The 20,318-nt window shown below is 32.2% G+C and overlaps 2 protein-coding genes and 1 long non-coding RNA gene across 3 annotated transcripts; all 3 read left to right on the forward strand.

The window, feature by feature from the left end:
• The first annotated feature begins 296 nt into the window (after nt 1–296).
• On the forward strand, nt 297–7,414 carry LOC111778999 (protein transport Sec1a-like). The gene is made up of 21 exons (XM_023659026.1): nt 297–566; nt 1,366–1,421; nt 1,563–1,644; nt 1,969–2,047; nt 2,356–2,406; nt 2,508–2,604; nt 2,712–2,744; nt 3,661–3,786; nt 4,219–4,410; nt 4,490–4,573; nt 4,681–4,779; nt 4,859–4,935; nt 5,130–5,226; nt 5,455–5,580; nt 5,664–5,759; nt 5,985–6,104; nt 6,211–6,288; nt 6,418–6,635; nt 6,751–6,841; nt 6,928–7,017; nt 7,216–7,414. The coding sequence occupies exons 1-21, from the start codon at nt 488–490 to the stop codon at nt 7,270–7,272; spliced, it is 2,028 nt and encodes a 675-aa protein (XP_023514794.1). The 5' UTR covers nt 297–487; the 3' UTR covers nt 7,273–7,414.
• A 944-nt stretch (nt 7,415–8,358) lies between these two features.
• Nucleotides 8,359–12,029, forward strand: LOC111778226. The gene is made up of 8 exons (XM_023657924.1): nt 8,359–8,607; nt 8,679–8,735; nt 9,532–9,657; nt 10,596–10,674; nt 10,784–10,876; nt 10,961–11,074; nt 11,190–11,244; nt 11,317–12,029. The coding sequence occupies exons 1-7, from the start codon at nt 8,456–8,458 to the stop codon at nt 11,241–11,243; spliced, it is 675 nt and encodes a 224-aa protein (XP_023513692.1). The 5' UTR covers nt 8,359–8,455; the 3' UTR covers nt 11,244; nt 11,317–12,029.
• Nucleotides 12,030–12,592: 563 nt separating this feature from the next.
• Nucleotides 12,593–12,833, forward strand: LOC111778227. Its single transcript, XR_002812499.1, has 2 exons — nt 12,593–12,642; nt 12,715–12,833. It is a non-coding gene; the product is annotated as an uncharacterized LOC111778227 (long non-coding RNA).
• The last annotated feature ends 7,485 nt before the right edge of the window (nt 12,834–20,318 follow it).

Below are 20,318 nucleotides of genomic sequence, written 5' to 3' on the forward strand. Positions count from 1 at the left end.
TACTATTTATAATATATCACCCAATTTTATTTAGTAAACAAAATTAAATTATGAGTGCAAAATTTAATTACAATAATTACTGAAAATGTTGGATGATGGTATAGCTAGACAAACTCAAACCACGTAATTAAAATAAATAATTTTTAAAAAATAGTTATATTTTAATAATAATAATAATAATAATAAGAATATTAAAAAAAAAGTTCCAAAATAAAAGGATTTAAACGATAAATTTAGAGAAAAAGAAATTATTTGGTTGGTCCATGAAAAGCGATACCGAAGTTCCCGGCTTCACTTGCATTCCGCTTCCGAATATAACGACCTTCCCTTCCCTTTCATTTCTCCATTTTTTCTGAAACACAAATGACAAATTTCTCTCTCTTTCTCTCTCATTTCTTCTCTGAAATTTTTGTGTTTTGTTTGATCTGAACTTCATTGTACAGTGGTTGCAAAATCATTTCTCATATCGTTGTTTTGCTGCTGAACAATGTCGTTCTCGGATTCCGATTCGTCCTCCGTTGGCGGAACTAATGAGTACAAGAACTTCCGTCAAACCAGTCGTGATCGTAAGCTTTTCTTCTTTGCTATTCTTCTCTTGTTACGGTCATTCTGGAGCTAAGACAATGGCGGAATGGAAATTTTAGCTCTTAGCGTTAACAATGCCTTTTGTTTTCTAATTCTTTCGTCCTCATCAGTCGATAAGTTTCCATTTGAACTAATTGAATTGCTAATTTGTATTGTATTAGTGTTTTATTGCATTTGTTTTGGAGTTAGAGATGCGGAGATCTATCTTTGTATACTAGAGTTCGGAGTCTTTGCACGAATTTGTCTAACTCAATAATTGCCATTATGAGCTGATTCAATTCCTCATCTGTATTCTATCAGTGTTTGATTTCGTTTGTTTTGGAATTATGAGACGCGGAGAATCTTACAATTTTGGAAACTTGAAGTTTGGAGTCTTTGCAGAGAATAAGCTGTCCATTTGAACTGATTGAATTATTCATTTGTGTACTATGGTGTTTGACTGCGTTTTTTTTTGGAATTAAGAGACGAGAAGAATTCTGAATACTTCGAGTTTGGAGTCATTGCACTAGTTTGTGTTCTACACAAATTGAATCTTTTTATTAGTCGATAAGTTGTTCATTTGAAATTGCTGAATTTCTCATTTGAATTCTATTGGTATTTGATTGAGTTTGTTTTGGAGTTTAAGAGACGCGGAGAATCTTATAATTTTGAATACTGGAGTTTGGTTGTACAGATTTTTCATTGAGAGAGGCATTGAAGAATCTGAGTTTCTGATAGTGTTACGTGAATGCTTGTCCTCGATCAAGTGCATTCTTATGACATACATTGAATTTTTCTCAGGATTATTGTTCGAAATGCTTGGAGCAGCCAATACGGAGAATTCAAAACCATGGAGGGTATGTTCTTTAAATTGTATTCGTCATTTTATATGTGCGATGGAACTTTTATAGCTCTAGAGCGTAGAGCCACTTGATTTATAAAATGTCTCCTCCTTTTCTTGTTCCTTCTTCAATGATCCTTCATTAACTTATATGCAGGTACTAATCATGGATAAAGTGACTGTAAAAGTAATGTCTCACTCTTGTAAAATGGCGGATATCACAGACCAAGGGGTTTCACGTACGTTCAATTTGCCTTTCCCATTATGTTTTTGTTTGTGTCATTTTTACACTTTGCCATTCATTTCCTTACCGTAGCTTCTATCTGAAATATAGTCATTTAACTTTTCGGGTATGTGGTGCGTTTCGTTATTTTGTAATCGTTGTTCTACATCCATCCTAATTTCTGTTCGTCGTCTGCCAGGAAAATATTGAAATTTTCAAAATACAGCAAGTTAGTTGCTTCACGAATATCAATAGTCATGCAGAAATCTTGATCTACTTTGTACCTTAAGCCGTTATCTCTGTTTATGTTGGTTCACAATAGATTCTTCTTTTACTGCAGTTGTGGAAGACCTTTTCAGAAGAAGGCAACCATTGCCATCGCTGGATGCTATTTATTTTATCCAGCCATCCAAAGAGAAGTAAGATTTTTTTTTTCTTTTTTTATTTGGTTCGTACATTTTGTGATTGTTCAACTCCTTGGGCATTCAATGATTAACAAGGTGGTAAAACTTTGTGTGGTTCCGAATCAAAGTCTTTTTGCTTCTTTGGTAGTCAGATTCTGCGTTCTGTAAATGCATGGTGTGCATTTCTGTCACACTTATTTCCTGGATCATTTTACCATCGAACTATCTTTCAATAGGATATGATGTTGAACCGTTTTCCAATTTACTTTATGTATGCTATGAACTCTGAACTCCTTTTAACCGTATCTTTTTCTAGCATGCAGTGTTGTCATGTTCTTGTCTGACATGTCTGGAAGGGAACCTTTATACAAGAAGTATGTAAGATGGTTTAGTTTTCCCCTACAGTTTTCAATTATTAATTTGATTCGTTTCTAATGCTTTTCTTTTTCTTTTCATTTTTTGCTTCGTGTTTCAGGGCATTTGTGTTTTTCAGTTCACCCGTTCCAAGAGAATTTGTTAATCACATTAAGTGTGATACAAGTGTCTTACCCCGAATAGGTGCATTGCGCGAGGTTGGTATCTTCATTTCACTCTTGAAAGGCTTCTTTTGAGATATATGATATCTACCACCAGTCTTTCTTTCCCTCATCTCATTTATCCTTTCTTTTGTTTCCTCTAGATGAACCTCGAATACTTTCCCATTGATAGCCAGGTACTTGATCCGTTCGTATTTCTTTCTTCTGACGCTATCTTCTTATCCTGTAAGTGTACTGTAGTTGGAATTCTCTCCCATTGCTTTTAGTAGACGTTTAACATAAAGCATGCATGATTTGTGAATTTATTAGACGCTTGTGTGGACTCGGCGAGAATTATCTGGAACGTAAATTTTGGCACTATAGTTTTAGTCCTTTATGTTCACCGCAAGTTTCGGACACGAAGGAGCAAGTAATGTCTCCTTCCAGATCATCAAATTTATTCATCGCTATCCCAATTTATGGAATGGAAGAAAAGGGGACAATTTTCTTTTGTGCTTGCATATCTGGTTCGGACAATGTTTGTGTCCTTCAGCTAAGGACCACCAGCTGAAGAAATTCACACATAAGCGAAGAGACACTAAAAAAAGCTTTTATAAAGGGAGTACAAAAATAGACATTTTTGAGAGTTTAGTATTAACGCTTGAAATCTTAAAACCAACCATCACCAAGTCTAAAGTATTAGAGCATGATCATATTAGTCTCACACAAACTTGACGAACAAGCATCATTTCGAGCTACAGGTTTAGTCAGATAGTGAAAAATTAGACTAGAAAGTTTGACTGGAAATTTAGACTGTTATGTAGAGATGAATTACAATTCCTATGTTATTATCATACTTTTAATATCTTGACCTGGCTGCTTTATCTAACCACTGGGACTACTCATTTGAAGTCAGAAAACTAAAAAAATCTTCCATAGACAAGCGTAGAATAGATACCTTTTGTTTCTCTAGCTTGCCAATTACAGTCGGGCAATGAAATTTACTTGCAAGTATTAAAGATATTATGTGATGCTTTAACATCTTCCATGTCCAAAGTAAACTTCACTTTTCGATTTACAACGAACAGTGAACTGACAATGACCTTTATGCAGGCCTTTATCACTGATCACGATAGGGCATTGGATGATCTTTTTGTTGAATCTGAAAATTCTCGTAGATTTGATAATTGCTTGAATACAATGGCGACTAGAATCGCTACTGTTTTTGCATCACTAAAGGTATGCCACTTTAGGATGATGTGTCTAAGTTTATAGTGATTGGTTCTGAGTTTTTATTGAATTTGAAGTATACATGGATTAGAGCGATTATCTGTTGCAGCAAATACCAACTATTATTTAGCAGCATGCCCTGGTGACTTAATGCACTCATATTTTCTTACTCTGATTTGGTTTTCTTCCCGCTTAATTTCTAAATTTTGAAAACTATAGCAGACATTTAGCTAACATTTGTTCTGAATTCGGCTGTATATTAAGACAGTTAATTTCTGTTGTAACATAAATTGGGATTAATGATGAAAGGCCCTTATCACCACCTTGCTACACCAAATTATTACTTTGTCATGGACCAAAAAAATCAAAGATAACAAACTACAATTGTTCCGTATATGATGTTTAAGGATTGATACTTACGAAATCCTTTACTCTCTTTAGGAGTTCCCATTTGTGAGATATCGAGCTTCCAAGGCTTTGGAGGATCCCACTGCAGCATCACTTCGTGAATTAGTACCCACAAAACTTGCTGCTGCCGTATGGAACTGTATTTCCAAGTATAAATCTACCATTCCCAACTACCCTCAGTCTGAAACATGTGAGCTGCTCATCTTGGATAGATCCATTGATCAGGTTACTTTAATTTTCTGTTTCAGTGATGATGTAATTTTTGTCTGGTTTGTTTATTTAATGTTTTGAACTCAAACTATAGATTGCCCCTGTTATCCATGAGTGGACTTATGATGCTATGTGTCGGGATTTGTTAGAAATGGAAGGAAATAAGTACATATATGAGGTATGAGCCTCATTATGGATGTGCCGACATCATTTTCTTGCTCAATTTCCCGGCGTTTTTCCTTTTTTTTTTTTCCAAATATAAATTATACACAATTGTGCTCATAGGTATCCAGTAAGACAGGAGGTGATCCTGATAAACGAGAGGCCCTTTTGGAAGACACTGATCCAGTTTGGCTTGAGCTTCGACATGCACATATTGCAGATGTATGTCCTATCCATTGAGATTTTTCCATATCACATGATCTGTTGGTTCATTTTCTCTTTTCACCAACTGATATAACAGGCTAGTGAACGTTTACATGAGAAGATGACCACTTTTGCATCTAAAAACAAAGCTGCGCAAATTCATCAAACTGCAAGGTTCGTTTCTGAGCTGTTTATATTGACTTTTCAGATTTCATTTTTTCATTTAAAACAAAATATAAGTTTGTCATGGATTTTGGTTCTCTAAGCTGTCATCAATTTGACACTACTTTTACTGTTTCTAAATTGAAAACCATTATTTCCCGTTTTTCATATTACTAGCTCTTAAATGTTGAAGTTGCTCTTTGCAGAGATGGTGGTGAAATTTCTACACGAGATTTACAGAAAATGGTTCAAGCTTTACCACAATACACAGAACAAGTGGAAAAGATTACTCTTCATGTTGAGGTTTGTTTCTCATGTTGGATGAGGTTATGTTGCTTCCACTTTGAGAACTAATCTTATATGTGATTAGCTTGTCCCCCTTTTTCATGCTCTGGAAATTCAGTTTTGTAAGTTATTACATCTGTCAACTGTTGGGCTGAAATATTAATGAAGTTGAGAAGATGTCATGCTTGGGTTTGATTAGGGTCATTTTCCGCATTTGACCATTATCTTTTTTATCATTTGATATAGATTGCTGGAAAAATAAATACACTGATTAGAGAAATGGGACTTCGAGAGCTTGGACAATTGGAGCAGGATTTGGTTTTTGGAGATGCGGGAGCTAAGGATGTTATTAACTTCTTAAGGACAAATCAGGTCACATGCTAAAAGGAGTGAATGTTTGAAAAAGCTCAGTTAATTGTCAATAACCATTCTTCAACTTCTCTTTTCCTATGCAGAATGCAAGTCCAGAAAATAAATTACGTTTGTTGATGATTTATGCGTCTGTCTATCCTGAAAAGTTTGAGGACGACAAAGCTGCAAAGATAATGCAGGTAACGGAAGAAAGGAATTTATTTTTGTCTATGATTGGATTTTTATCCATAGAATGCTTAACATTTCTCCTTCTTATAAATGATTTCCCCCATTTTAGTTTTCTCACTCGAATCTTCTCCTTGTGTTTTTTTATCTATTTTAAAGATTGGCAAATTTTTTAGCAGTAGTTATTTGTGTATATCTAAGAATAACTGCATTTACTAATCATTTCAATTTTAAATTAGTTGGCTAAGTTGACAGCTGAAGATATGACGGTAGTGAAGAACATGCGGTTGCTGGCGGGGTCGGATTCTAAAAAGGCAACATCAGCTCATAGTTTCTCCTTAAAATTTAATGCACAGAAAGTAAGCCATAAGTTAAATGCCAGATATTATTCAAGTTGAAATACCGAAATTTAGAGCAAAGCTGGTGAGAGCATTCCTACGATCTAACTCTTGTCTATGATCACAGACTAAACAAGCAACAAGAAAAGACCGCACTGGTGAAGAAGAAACATGGCAACTATTTCGATTTTACCCCATGATAGAGGTCTGCTATAAGAATCTTTTCTTATTTAACTTCCCGTTATTATTACTTGGTTGCTTGTATTATTTCGTCTCAGACGTGTGCAAAACTACGATGGTTAAATACTTAATAGACGTTTTTATTATTCTTCAGGAACTTGTAGAAAATTTGTGCAAAGGTGAATTATCAAAAAATGAATATTCATGTATGAACGAACCTTCTCCATCGACCGCTAAACCTGCTGTCCCGAGAGGTAGTACTCAGAGTGCAACTAGCCAGACAAGTCAATCGGCTGGTGGTCCAAAATCAATGAGATCAAGACGAACAGCAAATTGGGCACGATCCAGTATTTCTGACGATGGATACGGAAGGTCTAGCATATATATTTATTTCAGAAGTGGTTATGCATTGTTAATAAGAAAAAAGCTTTAAATTTTAAGTTCATTAATTCCCCCTAATACGTAAAATGCATATTGCCTTTTACAGTGACTCTATTTTGAAAGCAGCAACTCTCGACTTTAAGAAGATGGGACAACGTGTTTTTGTATTCATTATTGGTGGGGCTACTCGATCCGAGGTATGCTTTTGCTTACTCCCAATTACTTTGCTATTCTACATTTTCCCTCTAATTGATTTTTGTTCTGTAATTGTGTCACCTTTCAGTTGCGAGTTTGTCATAAGCTCACCGCAAAACTAAGGAGAGAAGTAGTGCTAGGTTGCTCCACTTTGGATGATCCTCCCCAATATATCATGGTAGTACTAATTCCACGCCTATTACCTTAATTCTCATATTCTGATACCCATTACATAATACTATAATGCGCTGCTTCTGAGTTTCTTTGTCTAATTGTTTCCTCTATTTNTTTTTTTTTTTTTTTTTTTTTTTTTTTTTTTTTTTTTTTTTGTTGGGTTCATTGGCGGCTCACAATATGTTTGAAAAATATTTTGCAGAAATTGAAGCGATTGTCGGAACCAGAGCCTCCAGTGGAGGCCCCGAAATTTTTTTAAAAGTGGTTGTGATCTACATTAATGGTCAAACTCTTTCTACTCTCCATGTATTGATGTGTACTACTACTGCTTGAGATAAATTCCGTTTCCCCTTCACAACAATTTAAACACAGTTGTGACTTTGGAGGAAGTAAAATAAACTTTAATCACATTTTAAATTATATTCCTATTCTTTCCTTTTTTCTTTAGAGGTTTGCATTAATTTTGTTTTTGTCTTGAAAACATTTGAAGTATTGAATTATGCTTAGTTTGATGAGCTGAATTTGGATTAAAGATTGAAATGGTATTGAACTTTGTTCATGAAAAAGGGTAGGCAAAAATAAGCTTAAAACTATCTCTTTCCTTATTCATATTTAAATCTTTGCTTTACATCGGATCTTATTGCATTAGTTTGTTTCAGATTTGATACTTGGTGCACTTATACTAAAACATTTGTGATTCATTTGCAATCATGGAGATAATCTTTGAAATTTTCTCCAAAGAAGTGATAAGTTCACGAATTCAAAAAAGAGTATTATATTTCAAGAAGAATACAATAATCTTTCTGGGTATGATGACAATATTTCAAGAAGAATACAATAATCTTTCTGGGTATGATGACAATCTTTAAGTATGATTCAAAGCATACTCGATATGTTACGTATGATAATCATTAAACTAGTTTTGGGAATTTTGTTTATTTTTATATTCATTTAATTTCAATTAAAAAACAAAAAACAAAAAATAAAAAATTCTAAACAAGGCTTAAAACTGGACATAAATCAAAATTAGAGAGAGGAAAAATATTATTTATAATTAAAATTAAAAAAAAAAAGAAACAAAAAACAAAAAGTAAAGAGGTTACCAAATAGATTTAGATGTAAAATTTAGAGTTAAAAAATGAATAGGAGAATTCCAAGGACTAAATTGTAATTTACTATTTTTTTTTTTTATCCCCTGAAAAATCGGCATTTTAAACACGCGTCCATTCTAAATTCTATGGCGTGGAACGCTTTTGCTCAGTTTTTGTATTTTTCCAAGGTCAAAAGAGAAAGACGGTTCGTCTGCGCGTCAAAAATTATGTGGGCTATAAATATTAAATGCCCCTTCATACCATAATTCAATTCAATCCCACAGTGAATGCCCACAGATTTCGAGCAGGTGGACGGTGAGAAACCAGTTTTTCCCTCTCAAGCTTTTCACAATGGCTTCAATGGCGTCTTCCAGCCCTTATTGTTTCTGCAATCGTTACAGAAATGTTCGTTCACGCTCCGTTTCCACTTCCACCTTCCCCCGTATCCTCCTCTGTCACAAGCCGGAAAACCGCGACAAATCGGCTGAAAACATCAATCGAAGGTACTCTCTCTCACGCTCTGTGTTTTGATGTGAACTGGAGTCTCTAAATGTTAATTGTTTTCGTCTTGTAGGGAAATAGTTTTGCGGAGCAGTGAGTTAGCTATCATTGGAGCGATTTTTAACTTGAGGTATGTCTCGCTGTTTCCGATTGCTGCTCATTTCAACATTATCTTTTTCCCTTTTGAGTAATCATAATTCGAGCGGCCATCTTTTTAATCGGACGAATTGCTGAAATTTGTTTCTGTTGCTTCTGTAATTGAAGCTTAATGATTTGTGCTAACTTTGTTTGTGGCTTTGAAACCTCATATTATCTAACATTGTGGTGTTAATTTATCAATTTGTTCATTCATGTTTCTTTTTCAATTAATCGCCCTTCTCTTTGCAACATTAGAAGATTTGTTCAAATTATACGCGTTTACTGTCCATTTCATACTCTTGAAACTTTCAATTTGCTAATTTTACTTACATTGGTCACTACAGTACCCGTCGAGCCCACATCACTGTTGTGCCAATCTTCAATACCAGACTTTTGAGCCTAATACACTAAATTATTGAGACCAAACTATAAATTTTGAGAGTATATGTTCTAGTTTCACACAAACATAAAAGTAGGAAGACTAAAGTTATCTTCTAAACCAAAACCTAAGACCCTCTTCGATCATGATTTTGTTTTTATAATTAAGATTGTTTCCTCAGCTCATTTCTTCCACAAAAAACAATTGAATTCTATGCTAAATTTCAAAAACTACTTTTAAATTTCAAAATTTGGCAAACGTTTTTGAAAAGTAGGTAACTAAATTAAGAAGAACATAGGTGGAAGTTAAGTATTTGAAAAAAAAGGGGAAGTAGATTTTGGGAATTTGGCTCTAGTTTTAACCAGGGATAAGAGTTTTGTTTGAGCAATGTAATCTGTGTTTGATGCAGTGGGAAAAAGCCTGAATATCTTGGTGTGCAGAAAGGCCAACCAAGTTTGGCCCTGTGTCCAGCAACTAGAAACTGCATCTCTACTGCAGAAAATGTCAGCGATCTCACCCATTATGCTCCACCATGGTAACTCCATCTTCCCACTTAAATACTGTTCTTTAAGTTTCATTCAAGTTTTGAAAACACTTCTTCCAATTAAGAGATATTGACCCTTTTGTTGTTATCATTTTTATTGATTGGGTAAAATACATTAACACTGTTCATCACATGTAATCATATGTTATGCTGTTTGAGACCAGCTACAGTGTCAATTTTCTCATTGTTTGTTTCATTTTAATCATGTAATGTAAACTGAAAAAATCAATTTCAACTACAAAATCAAAATTTGCACAGTAAGTTAACGAATTTTCTCATCCGTAGAACACGTTTTCTTACTTCCACCAAAAAGTGAATAAACTACTTGGTGGTTGATAGTGTAGTACAAGTTTGACTCTATTTTAGATAATGGACACCATATGTCTGCATCAAACTTTTTCTTAAAGTGATGCATTTAAAATGTGATAATTTAAAAATGGATCTTGATAGGACCAGGCAGTCTATTGTCATATGATGGATATATTGGCCAAACCATACTAAAGCAAAGCCAAAATTGAGCACAACATATTAGACCTTTGTAGTCCATATTCTATAGGACGGCGCCACTTTCAGTTTTCACATGCAAGGAATTAGAATTCGCTTCTTTTTGGAACCCAAAACTCATGCCTTTTTATGAATAATAAGAAAAATTGGATGTGATCAATAGTGATATGATGATACACGTTTTTATTATTATATTTTGATATGTTTGAAAGGTACTGTGCTTCTGATACTGTTGTTAGATACAATCTCAGGCGAAGCCTAATGACGAACATTGAACGATGTGATCGGGAATTTATGGACTAGATTCTGTTGATATCTTAATAGTTCTAGATTGATGAGATGCAATCTTGTGGTTTTGATTCTATAATCGAGGATCATCTCGTGTTGTGATTATCAATTTTTTTTTAACTTTTTAATTTTGGTAGGTGCTACAATCCAGAAGAAGGAAGAGGCAAGAAAAACCCTGTTAGCAGAGAAGTGGCAATGCAGGAACTGATCCAAGTGGTAAAAACCAAGAATCTCTCCTTCCATCTTTAATATTTCGGCTTATTTTTCTGTAACGAAAATGCAAATCGATTAGTAACAGTATATGAAATCCTCTGTTTCATTGCAGATAAAATCAACGAAACCCGATAAGTTTACGCCGAAGATCGTAGAGCAGAAAGATGACTATTTATTAGTGGAATACGAAACTCCCATAATAGGGGTATGTTTAAGTTTTAAACTCATCTGAAGTATAGACAACCTTTTGGCACTTACTGAAAATGACCAACTTCTTTGAACAAATTAGTTTGTGGACGACGTCGAGTTTTGGTTTCCACCAGGCAAAAAGTCGATAGTAGAATACCGATCAGCATCCCGAATCGGGAACTTCGATTTCGATATCAACAGAAAGAGGATCAAGGTGAGTGAATCCCCGGCAACAAAAATGTTCCATCTTTTGTTTGTTTTTGTAACTCTGGGATCTAAAACAAGCGTTTGCTAATCCACTGATTTATGGGTATGCGTAATAATTTCAGGCTTTGAGATTGGAATTGGAGAAGAAAGGATGGGCTACAGTAGACAGTTTTTAAGGTGAAGGGAATAACTCCTTTACATAATTCTTACAAACTTTCCATTCATTTCATATTGCAATTCATGTTTCAGGAAAATTTTATATTTCTTGAGGAAATGTTGAATGGAGGATGGTGCTCTTTATGCAATCCCTCCATCTCAACTTGTTTATATAATGGGCCCAAAAAATTGGCTCCCACAAGCTCGTATTACATATGTGCGCCCTTTGATCTCCCTCTTGGAGGAATTTAGCTAGACTGTGTATTGAGAATCGAGGAGATAATGTATTGAGAATCGAGGAGATAAAGATATCTAGATAGAATCTGTATTGAGAATCGAGGAGATAAAGATATCTAGATAGAATCTGGATTGAGAAGAATCGAGGAGATAAAGATATCTAGATAGAATCTATGGATATACTTGAGAAAATTAATCTCCATGATGAATTGGAGCACAACTCAGTGGATAAGATATCTATGGATATACTTGAGAAAATTTATCTCTATGATGAATTCGAGCATAACTCAATGAATAAAATATTTAGATAGAATCTATGAATATCTTGTCTATCGTTTTATGGTTGAGAAAATTAATCTCGATGATGAATTGGAGCACAACTCAGTGGATAAGATATCTATGGATATACTTGAGAAAATTTATCTCTATGATGAATTCGAGCATAACTCAATGAATAAAATATTTAGATAGAATCTATGAATATCTTGTCTCCTGTTTTATAGTTGAGAAGTAATCTCGATGAAGAATTCAAGCACAATTCAGTGAATAAGATATCTAGATAAAATTTATGTATATATTGTCTACCATTTTTTAGTTTTATACTTAGATCTCGACGTGGATAAGATATCCGGATAGATATCTTGTTTTTCATTTGTGATAAGATAGGCAAGACACTACTGTGGGTCCCCTTATTTGTGATATTATTATTATCTTTTTTATTTTTTTCTTTAATTTGGATGATTTTGTTTTCCTTCTTTTTAAGAAATCAGAATTTTCACACCAATTAAACCTTTCTCTTTTTAGTTTTTTTAAAAAGACAAAAATTAAAGTTTGTTTGTAACCCTCCAATTTATTCAAATTGAATTTAAGTGAGTTTTTGAAATAAAATATTCAAAAATTGGATTTTTGAAATAAGAACCTTTAAAAAATTTTAAAAATTGAATTTTGAAAATAAATTTTGAAATAGAACAAATGCCCAAAATTATATATATTTCTTTTAAGTAAGGACCCTCCAACTTTTCAAAATTGCCTCCTTTCAAAGAATGAAGTTTCTAAATAAAAACCCTCCGTTTTTAAAGTTTGATTTATAATAATAAAAATCCTCTAAAAATCAAGATTTTAAATGGAANTTGAGATTGGAATTGGAGAAGAAAGGATGGGCTACAGTAGACAGTTTTTAAGGTGAAGGGAATAACTCCTTTACATAATTCTTACAAACTTTCCATTCATTTCATATTGCAATTCATGTTTCAGGAAAATTTTATATTTCTTGAGGAAATGTTGAATGGAGGATGGTGCTCTTTATGCAATCCCTCCATCTCAACTTGTTTATATAATGGGCCCAAAAAATTGGCTCCCACAAGCTCGTATTACATATGTGCGCCCTTTGATCTCCCTCTTGGAGGAATTTAGCTAGACTGTGTATTGAGAATCGAGGAGATAANAAAAAAAAAAAAAAAAAAAAAAAAAAAAAAAAAAAGATTTTCTAAATTATTGAAAGAGGAGCTTATCTTTAAATTTTAAATAAATTCCAAGATTTTTATAATTTCCTGGAGACCACTCATAATCATTAAAAATAAAACACAAAAATATTNTGTATTGAGAATCGAGGAGATAAAGATATCTAGATAGAATCTGGATTGAGAAGAATCGAGGAGATAAAGATATCTAGATAGAATCTATGGATATACTTGAGAAAATTAATCTCCATGATGAATTGNGATCAATAATAATAATAATAATAATAATAATAATAATAATAATATGGGATAAATTAAAAATAAATGAAATGTCACGATGACGTTGCAATATCTAATTAGCTGAATTTGTCTCTCTCAACATTTCCATAAATTTAAAGAATATTCACAATGTTGTCTCTTCTAAAAAATAAAAAATAAATTGTTTTAATATAAAATATTTTAGTCATATCTTCTATTGAACAAATTAATATTAAACTATATCTCAACAAAAAAAAAAAAATTATGAATCTACTTATCGTATATGAAATTTTCTAATATTTAATAATGTATTAAAATTAATGAGAGGAAGTGACATTTTAAAAAAAAAAATCAATAATAACTTGAGTTATGCTCGAATTGAAAAATAAGATTATAATACGACCATAATAATCAAATTCATGTTTTAATTATCAACTTTTTTATTTTTATTTTTTTCATTTGTGTTGGTGAGAAAAACAAATAAGAACACAATATCAAATCTTAACATTAATGATCAATGAACCTTGAGAAATCTGTCACAAACCAATTCTTCCCTCCAAAAAGAGTACATCGTCTCAATAAACTCTTGAGCTTTCTTCTCTAAATCATCTTGAAACCTTTTATCACCGTCTTCATCGCAACTATCATAAACATAAATATGATGAGTGATCAGTTCATCGTCACGTCTATCATGATCTTTATAGCTCTCTACCTGTTCTCCTATCTCCTTTTCTTCACTCGGTGACTGCTTAAACTTCTCGCCAAAGAGGATGAACATGATGGCGTTAAATGCAAGAAACGCCGACCCACGACTCGATTTCACTACCCGAATGATTTCGTACAGTTGAAGGACGGTGTTTCGATGGTTCGAACTCTCATAGAAGAAGAGGAAGAAACTTAGTGTAATAATGATTGAAAGAAGCATAAAAAAGAATATGGGAAGTTTCTTCATGCCTCTCTTGAATACAACAAACAATTGGATCTTTGATTATGGCTGTTGGGTTTCAATTTTCGAAGGCAAATATATTTATAAACATATTTTAATACTTCATTTTCATTGTCAAATAAAACCTTCACACGCAAGAAATAAAATTTCCCACAACGTTACGCGGCTTTGGAGAGAACCTAATGACCAAAACATTGCTGTTTTGGAGATCAATTGAATGCAGCTTTGGATCGATCGGGTGGGCGGGCACTGGCCGGTCTTTCGGTTGAATCCCTTAAAAATCGTACGTGCGGGTCCCTTAAAAATCGTACATTGCAATTTGGTGCAATTACAAGTGAGACGAATAGATTCTGAAGAAGAACTATAAAGTTTTCGTGTTCAAATTTGAGTTAGGTTGTGTTTTGATGTACAAGTATACGTGTGAACTTCTATTTATCCTACCATCTATACGAGCCACTAATAAAATAAAAAATAAAAAATTATATATTTATTATTATAATTATACCTTAAAATTTTAACATATTTTTTTAAAATCTTCTTATTCAATCACAATTATTCTTTTACACATAAACAATTTTAACTAATTATATTGGTATTAACAAATTATTAATTAGTTTATAAGACTCCATTTTTTAAATCTAAAAAAACATTATTGACTAATTATCTATTTAGCCTAGAAATATTAATCCGAAGAAATTACCATTAAAAATCAAAACAACAATTTTAAATTATTGAAATGATTTAGTCCGTGTTTTGTTGTTCATGACGATATTGACTTCGTAAAATTCAACTTTAAAAATTTATTATTTATAAAAGGAAATTGCATGGAAAGTATATTGTTCAAGTTATCTTCGACTCTTTCACTATCACCATGATTTTGGTAACATTTTCGAGGAAATTTAATATGAATTCAAATAAGTTAAATATTTTATAATATTTGAATGAATTTTAAATACGTAAAATATATTTTTAATTAAAAATATTATTTAATTTTTTGTAAAAATCATTAAATTACTATCGATTTGACTTTATTGATCGAGTCAAAGAATCATCGTACACATCTTGTATAGGAAAAAAGGAGAGAGAACCACCAGGCCCAACCACTCGATATTGGGCCTCATAACCGAAAGCAATTGTAGGCTTGGACCAAGCCTGCCTAAGGGTTAGCCCACGAAGCCCAACAGCCACGGCCCAGCCCATTTACACATGGTCCAACTCGCTTAACCCATGATCTAGCAGAGTATCTCGCTATCTCGTACGGAATTCATGTCATGAAAATTATGGCCCATATATGCCATGATTTTAACTATGGATGTCATGCATGTTATGTGTATTGAGCCTTAAATATAACTAATAATAACATGATGGTGAAGCCCATCTTAGACAATTTAGAGAAGCGTCAAGTACCGATATATTGGACTTAGGCTTAGGCCGAGCAAAGTCAAGTTGAATAGGATCGAGTCTATCAAACGCATCGTAGAACAAAGCCCAATCCATGGCTGAGGAGCGTTGAACTAGCCTAAGCTCAACCCTTCTTGAAAATCCACTCTCCCGAAAACGCTAATTCAATAGGATGGGAGGACACATCTCGAAGGTATGCTCACAAAATCCTAGATGACTTAAGGATCGAAGCGAATGGGGTTGAGCATCAGTCTATTTTGGAAGTAGTCTCATACATTTTGTAAGTTGAGTTCGTGCATATCTAGGTAAGTCAGCTCACCTAAAGATTTTTTGATACTCCCAATCAATATCAACCTTAAAAATAATCTCTATTTGATAATTCAAAGTTGTACGGTACGTAGGTTATATAGGTGTTGATTAATATTGTGAAAGTTGCATATATCTGACACAAAAGCAACTTTGGTTTGGTACTCATGGATCACAAATAGATACCCTATAGGGTCTCTAATATATACATATCTGAACTCTAAGCTTCACAAATAGATAGCCTGCGTCACCTCAAACAGGTACCCAAAACAATCATAGAACTACTCAATTTCAATTTCGTCATCATTTAAATCAACACAATTTAGTGCTCGACACAAATTTAATATTTTCCACAAATTTAATATTTTTTTTTATCATCGAGTTCTTTGTTGTGGTTGAAAATCAAAAGAACAATATTTTATAATTTAATAAAAATTGATAAATAGGCTTACGATTAAAAAATTACTAGCAGATTAATTATTTAGATCGTATGGGTTAAGTAGCACTAACATATTGAAAATTAGCAGCTCGATTAGGTTATTATCTAGTAAACGACTTAACTCATACAAATATACAAAAATATACTTCATCGACCCATAGATAACTAATTAGCATGTACTCAATATGTCATTGATTTCTGACTGTAGCACTTATTATAATATGTCATTACTTGACCTGTACCACTCAACGAGATTGATACAATACACTTGTTTCTTTAAAATCGTTGCGTGTAGACCTTAAATTCTGTTGGTCTTATAATAATTACGAGAAATAAAAATTGTCAACCGCCAAAACTATCAGTTTGATTGTGTCAACCTCCTCGAATAATTTCTCCCGACCATAGACCCTTCACTTTTGCACCATGCAACATTGGTGCAACCTTAATTTCCCTCCTTCGAACCAAGTTAATCATTTTGGTTTCGATATTTTTTATCAAAATGTTCGATAAAATTTAAAATTGGTCTCGTTAGTTTTTATAAAAAAAATTAGATCAAACCTTAGAGCCTACTAGATATTGTTCGCTTTGGACTATTACATATCCGTATGTATAAAAACACGTCTTTCTAAGTTACGCAGCGAAACTAGTACTCATTCCAAAACTGTCCTCTTTGATTTCTCCATACACGTCTATTAGAGAGAAGTTTTTATACCGTTATAAAGAATGTTCCGTTTTCTTTCCAACCGAGATGAGATCTCTCAAACCTTTTCATTTCAAATTTGTAACGTTTCGTTTAAAAAATGTGACGGAGGAGGTGACGAGTTTTAGATTCTATTTGGTAAGTTTTTCTTTACGACAAATTGCAAATTCAGTTCATGCACAATTAATTAATCTGTCAAACTCGTTGAAGGAGTTGGTAAATCACGTCACTTCCCAAATTTTTAAAAAATATGAATGTAACGGCTACATTTTATCAATTGGTGTTCCTAATAAATTCCGCTAAGCTTAATTACTAATTAAATTAATTATCCAAAAAAATTAATAATTCAAAGAAAAATAATAAATTAAATATATTTGTGCTAAAAAAGTAAGAAATTTGATTTTTTTTTTTCATTTTTATATTTCCATTTACACAAAAACACACATTTTAATGCATGGAATGGACTAATTAGCAAATTGGCATTAAAAAAAGCAAATAATAATAAATAAAAAAATCCAAGGGACCTTTATGCAAACATGCACAATAAATATATTTGCAAAAAGTTTTGACCAAAAGGGACTATTGAAGTACTAAATGAAAAATGTAGGGGTTAGATTTAATTATTTATTAGTTTAGGGTCTAAATAAATATATTTCATTGACCCCTTTCCCATTTAATTAAACTCAAATTAATTTTAAAAAATTATTGTCTTTTTTTTTTTTTNTTTTTTTTTTTTTTTTTTTTTTTTTTTTTTAAATTTATTTTTGGAAGTTTTTATTTGACTTTTATTAACTATATTGGAAGCTGAATTTGCCGTTTGCTTAGGCGACATGGTTTAATTTAATACACATTTCTTAAGCCCTTAAATTTGGGGAAGTAATCATAACCCAAAGTATTTTTATTTTTACATGCATTTTAGGGACCATACTTTATGAATTCTAGGTTTTGGTCACACGGTTTGGGAACTCGTGGAACTCGTGGGGCGAATTTTATTTATTATATCTCAAATGTTTTGTTGAAAAACATTTTTAGTCTGTATCGATTCAATCTTTGAATTTTAGACTATAACGTTTTAATCCTATACGTTAATAGATAACTGTGATGTCCCACATTGGTTGGGGAGGAGAACAAAACACCGTTTATAAGGGTGTGAAAACCTTCCCCTAGTAGACACGTTTTAAAGCCTTGAGGGGAAGTCTAAAAGAAAAGTCCAAAAAGGACAATATCTGGTTGCAGTGGATAGTTGGCTAAAGCATTAGATAAATACTAAATAATCCCACATGGATTAGAGAGAGTAACGAGTGCTAGCGAGTGTTGGGCTTCAAAGGGGGTGGATTGTAAGGTCCCACAATCCCACATCGGTTGGAGAGTTGAACGAAACATTTTAAAAAATTTGAGTGGAAGCCCAACAATAATATCACAAAGAAGATAACATCTGATGGGCTTGGGCTATTGTGCTGATCATCTAACATCTAACCTAATTGATTTGGGTTGAGTTCAAATAAATTTTTGCAAATTTTAATTCAATGTTTAAAAATAAATAAATGTTAATAAAAATAATGAATAATTGACATGAACCATCTAACGAACTCGACTCAAATATTTTATAATTAGGTTGAGTTCGGTTCATTATAGGATAAGGATTAAAAATTTACCACTTGAACCATCATATTTGAAATATATAATATTATTTAATCTTTTAAAAGTTTTAAAATATTAAAATTAATATTAACAAATTATGACATTATAACAAAATACACATAATAGGCTCATAAACTTATAAAAGGATTACAATTTTTTTAAATTCATGTATAATACCTAAATCAAAACTAATTTATATTTATTCTCTATTTAAATTGAGTTTTTATTGGATAAATTTTAAAAAATTAAAATTTTGAACGTTAAGCGTTTTTTCCTTATAATGAGCTTAAATTATGGCGTAAAGCTACTTTAGCTGGTCTAACTTCAATAATAGTAAGTTGTTCGGGTACTGATATCGATATTAAATGGAGGCTCATAACTATTGGGATAGCTTCAAGAACAGTAAAAGGAAACCAACTTTATTGAGTAACCGTCGCAAAAATTCAAACTTTCTGAGCCTTCACGCTTTCATTACACATATTCGTCATGGACTTGTTGCATATTTAGAAATTTGTTTCAAAACCTCCACCAGAAAATGCTCGGGTGCAATTTTCTCGTGAGTCCCAAAAAATTATTCCAAATGACGTATTATTTATGACATTCATACGTCTAAATATGTTAATAAAATAATAATTTAATAATACTTTAATGTAAAATTTCAATTTACTGTAAATATATTAGAAAATTGAGACGGTGATTAAATATAATAAAATTTAAATTAAAGGTAAACTATAATTTTAAAATTAATTTCTGAAAATTTAAAAATTTAAAAATTAGGGGTTAATTTTAAAAATAAAATATGAAGATTTTTGTTAATATTTGATAAATTAGAGAAATGGAGATTTTTCACATGTTGCGACGTGGCGTAAATAAAAGGAGTGCGATGACGTAAGCGAAATGAAATCAGAGAATGGAATTGACGGCATGAGATTGTGACACGTGGAAATGATCTGATGGGATCGAATACAACATGTCTGTCACTGCTTCCTCTTCACACCGCACGGATTGGACAAAAGCCGGACAGCGCGGTGATGCGCCGTTATGAACTGTTTACATATTTCTTTTTCCTTTTTCCTTTTCAGAGATAATGATGAAATTAATTATTTTTTTTATTTTTCACTACAATTATATATATATAATTCCTAGTTAATTTATTTTTATTAAGTTAAATTATTAAACTAATTCTTAATTTAATTTTCATTCATTAATAATTATTTTCAAATAAATTATATATTTTAAAAATTAAATATAATTAATTTACTTGTAAATGTCTTTTATATTTATATTTGACACCTTTTTTTACCATATCCCTAAAATTGATCAGAAGAGTGTTAGAGAATTAGGGGAGCATGTGTATAAAGGCTAAGCTTTTTATATTTTTTTTTATATTTAAATAGAAAGAAAATGATTAGGTCAAATAGTCGCAATCAATATGTCATATAGTCGCCAACCTTGCTTTTAAGTCTAATAATAATAATAATTAATTAAATAGAAAAATATATAAAATTAAGAAAAATAAATTATAGTTTTTAAGCGAATTTTGTTGTTGAACTCAGGTCAACCACAGTGTAGATAAGGTAAGACTTAAATTATATATTTTTACTGATTATTGTAATAAAAAGTAAAATAAAATAAATAATTAAAAAGAAGAGAGACGTTACATTATGCATATATATCGTTTAAACGGCGGGTGGGGCCCTTACTCTG

The sequence above is a fragment of the Cucurbita pepo genome, chromosome LG17, assembly GCF_002806865.2.
Source record: "Cucurbita pepo subsp. pepo cultivar mu-cu-16 chromosome LG17, ASM280686v2, whole genome shotgun sequence".
NCBI classification, from domain to species: Eukaryota; Viridiplantae; Streptophyta; class Magnoliopsida; order Cucurbitales; family Cucurbitaceae; genus Cucurbita; species Cucurbita pepo.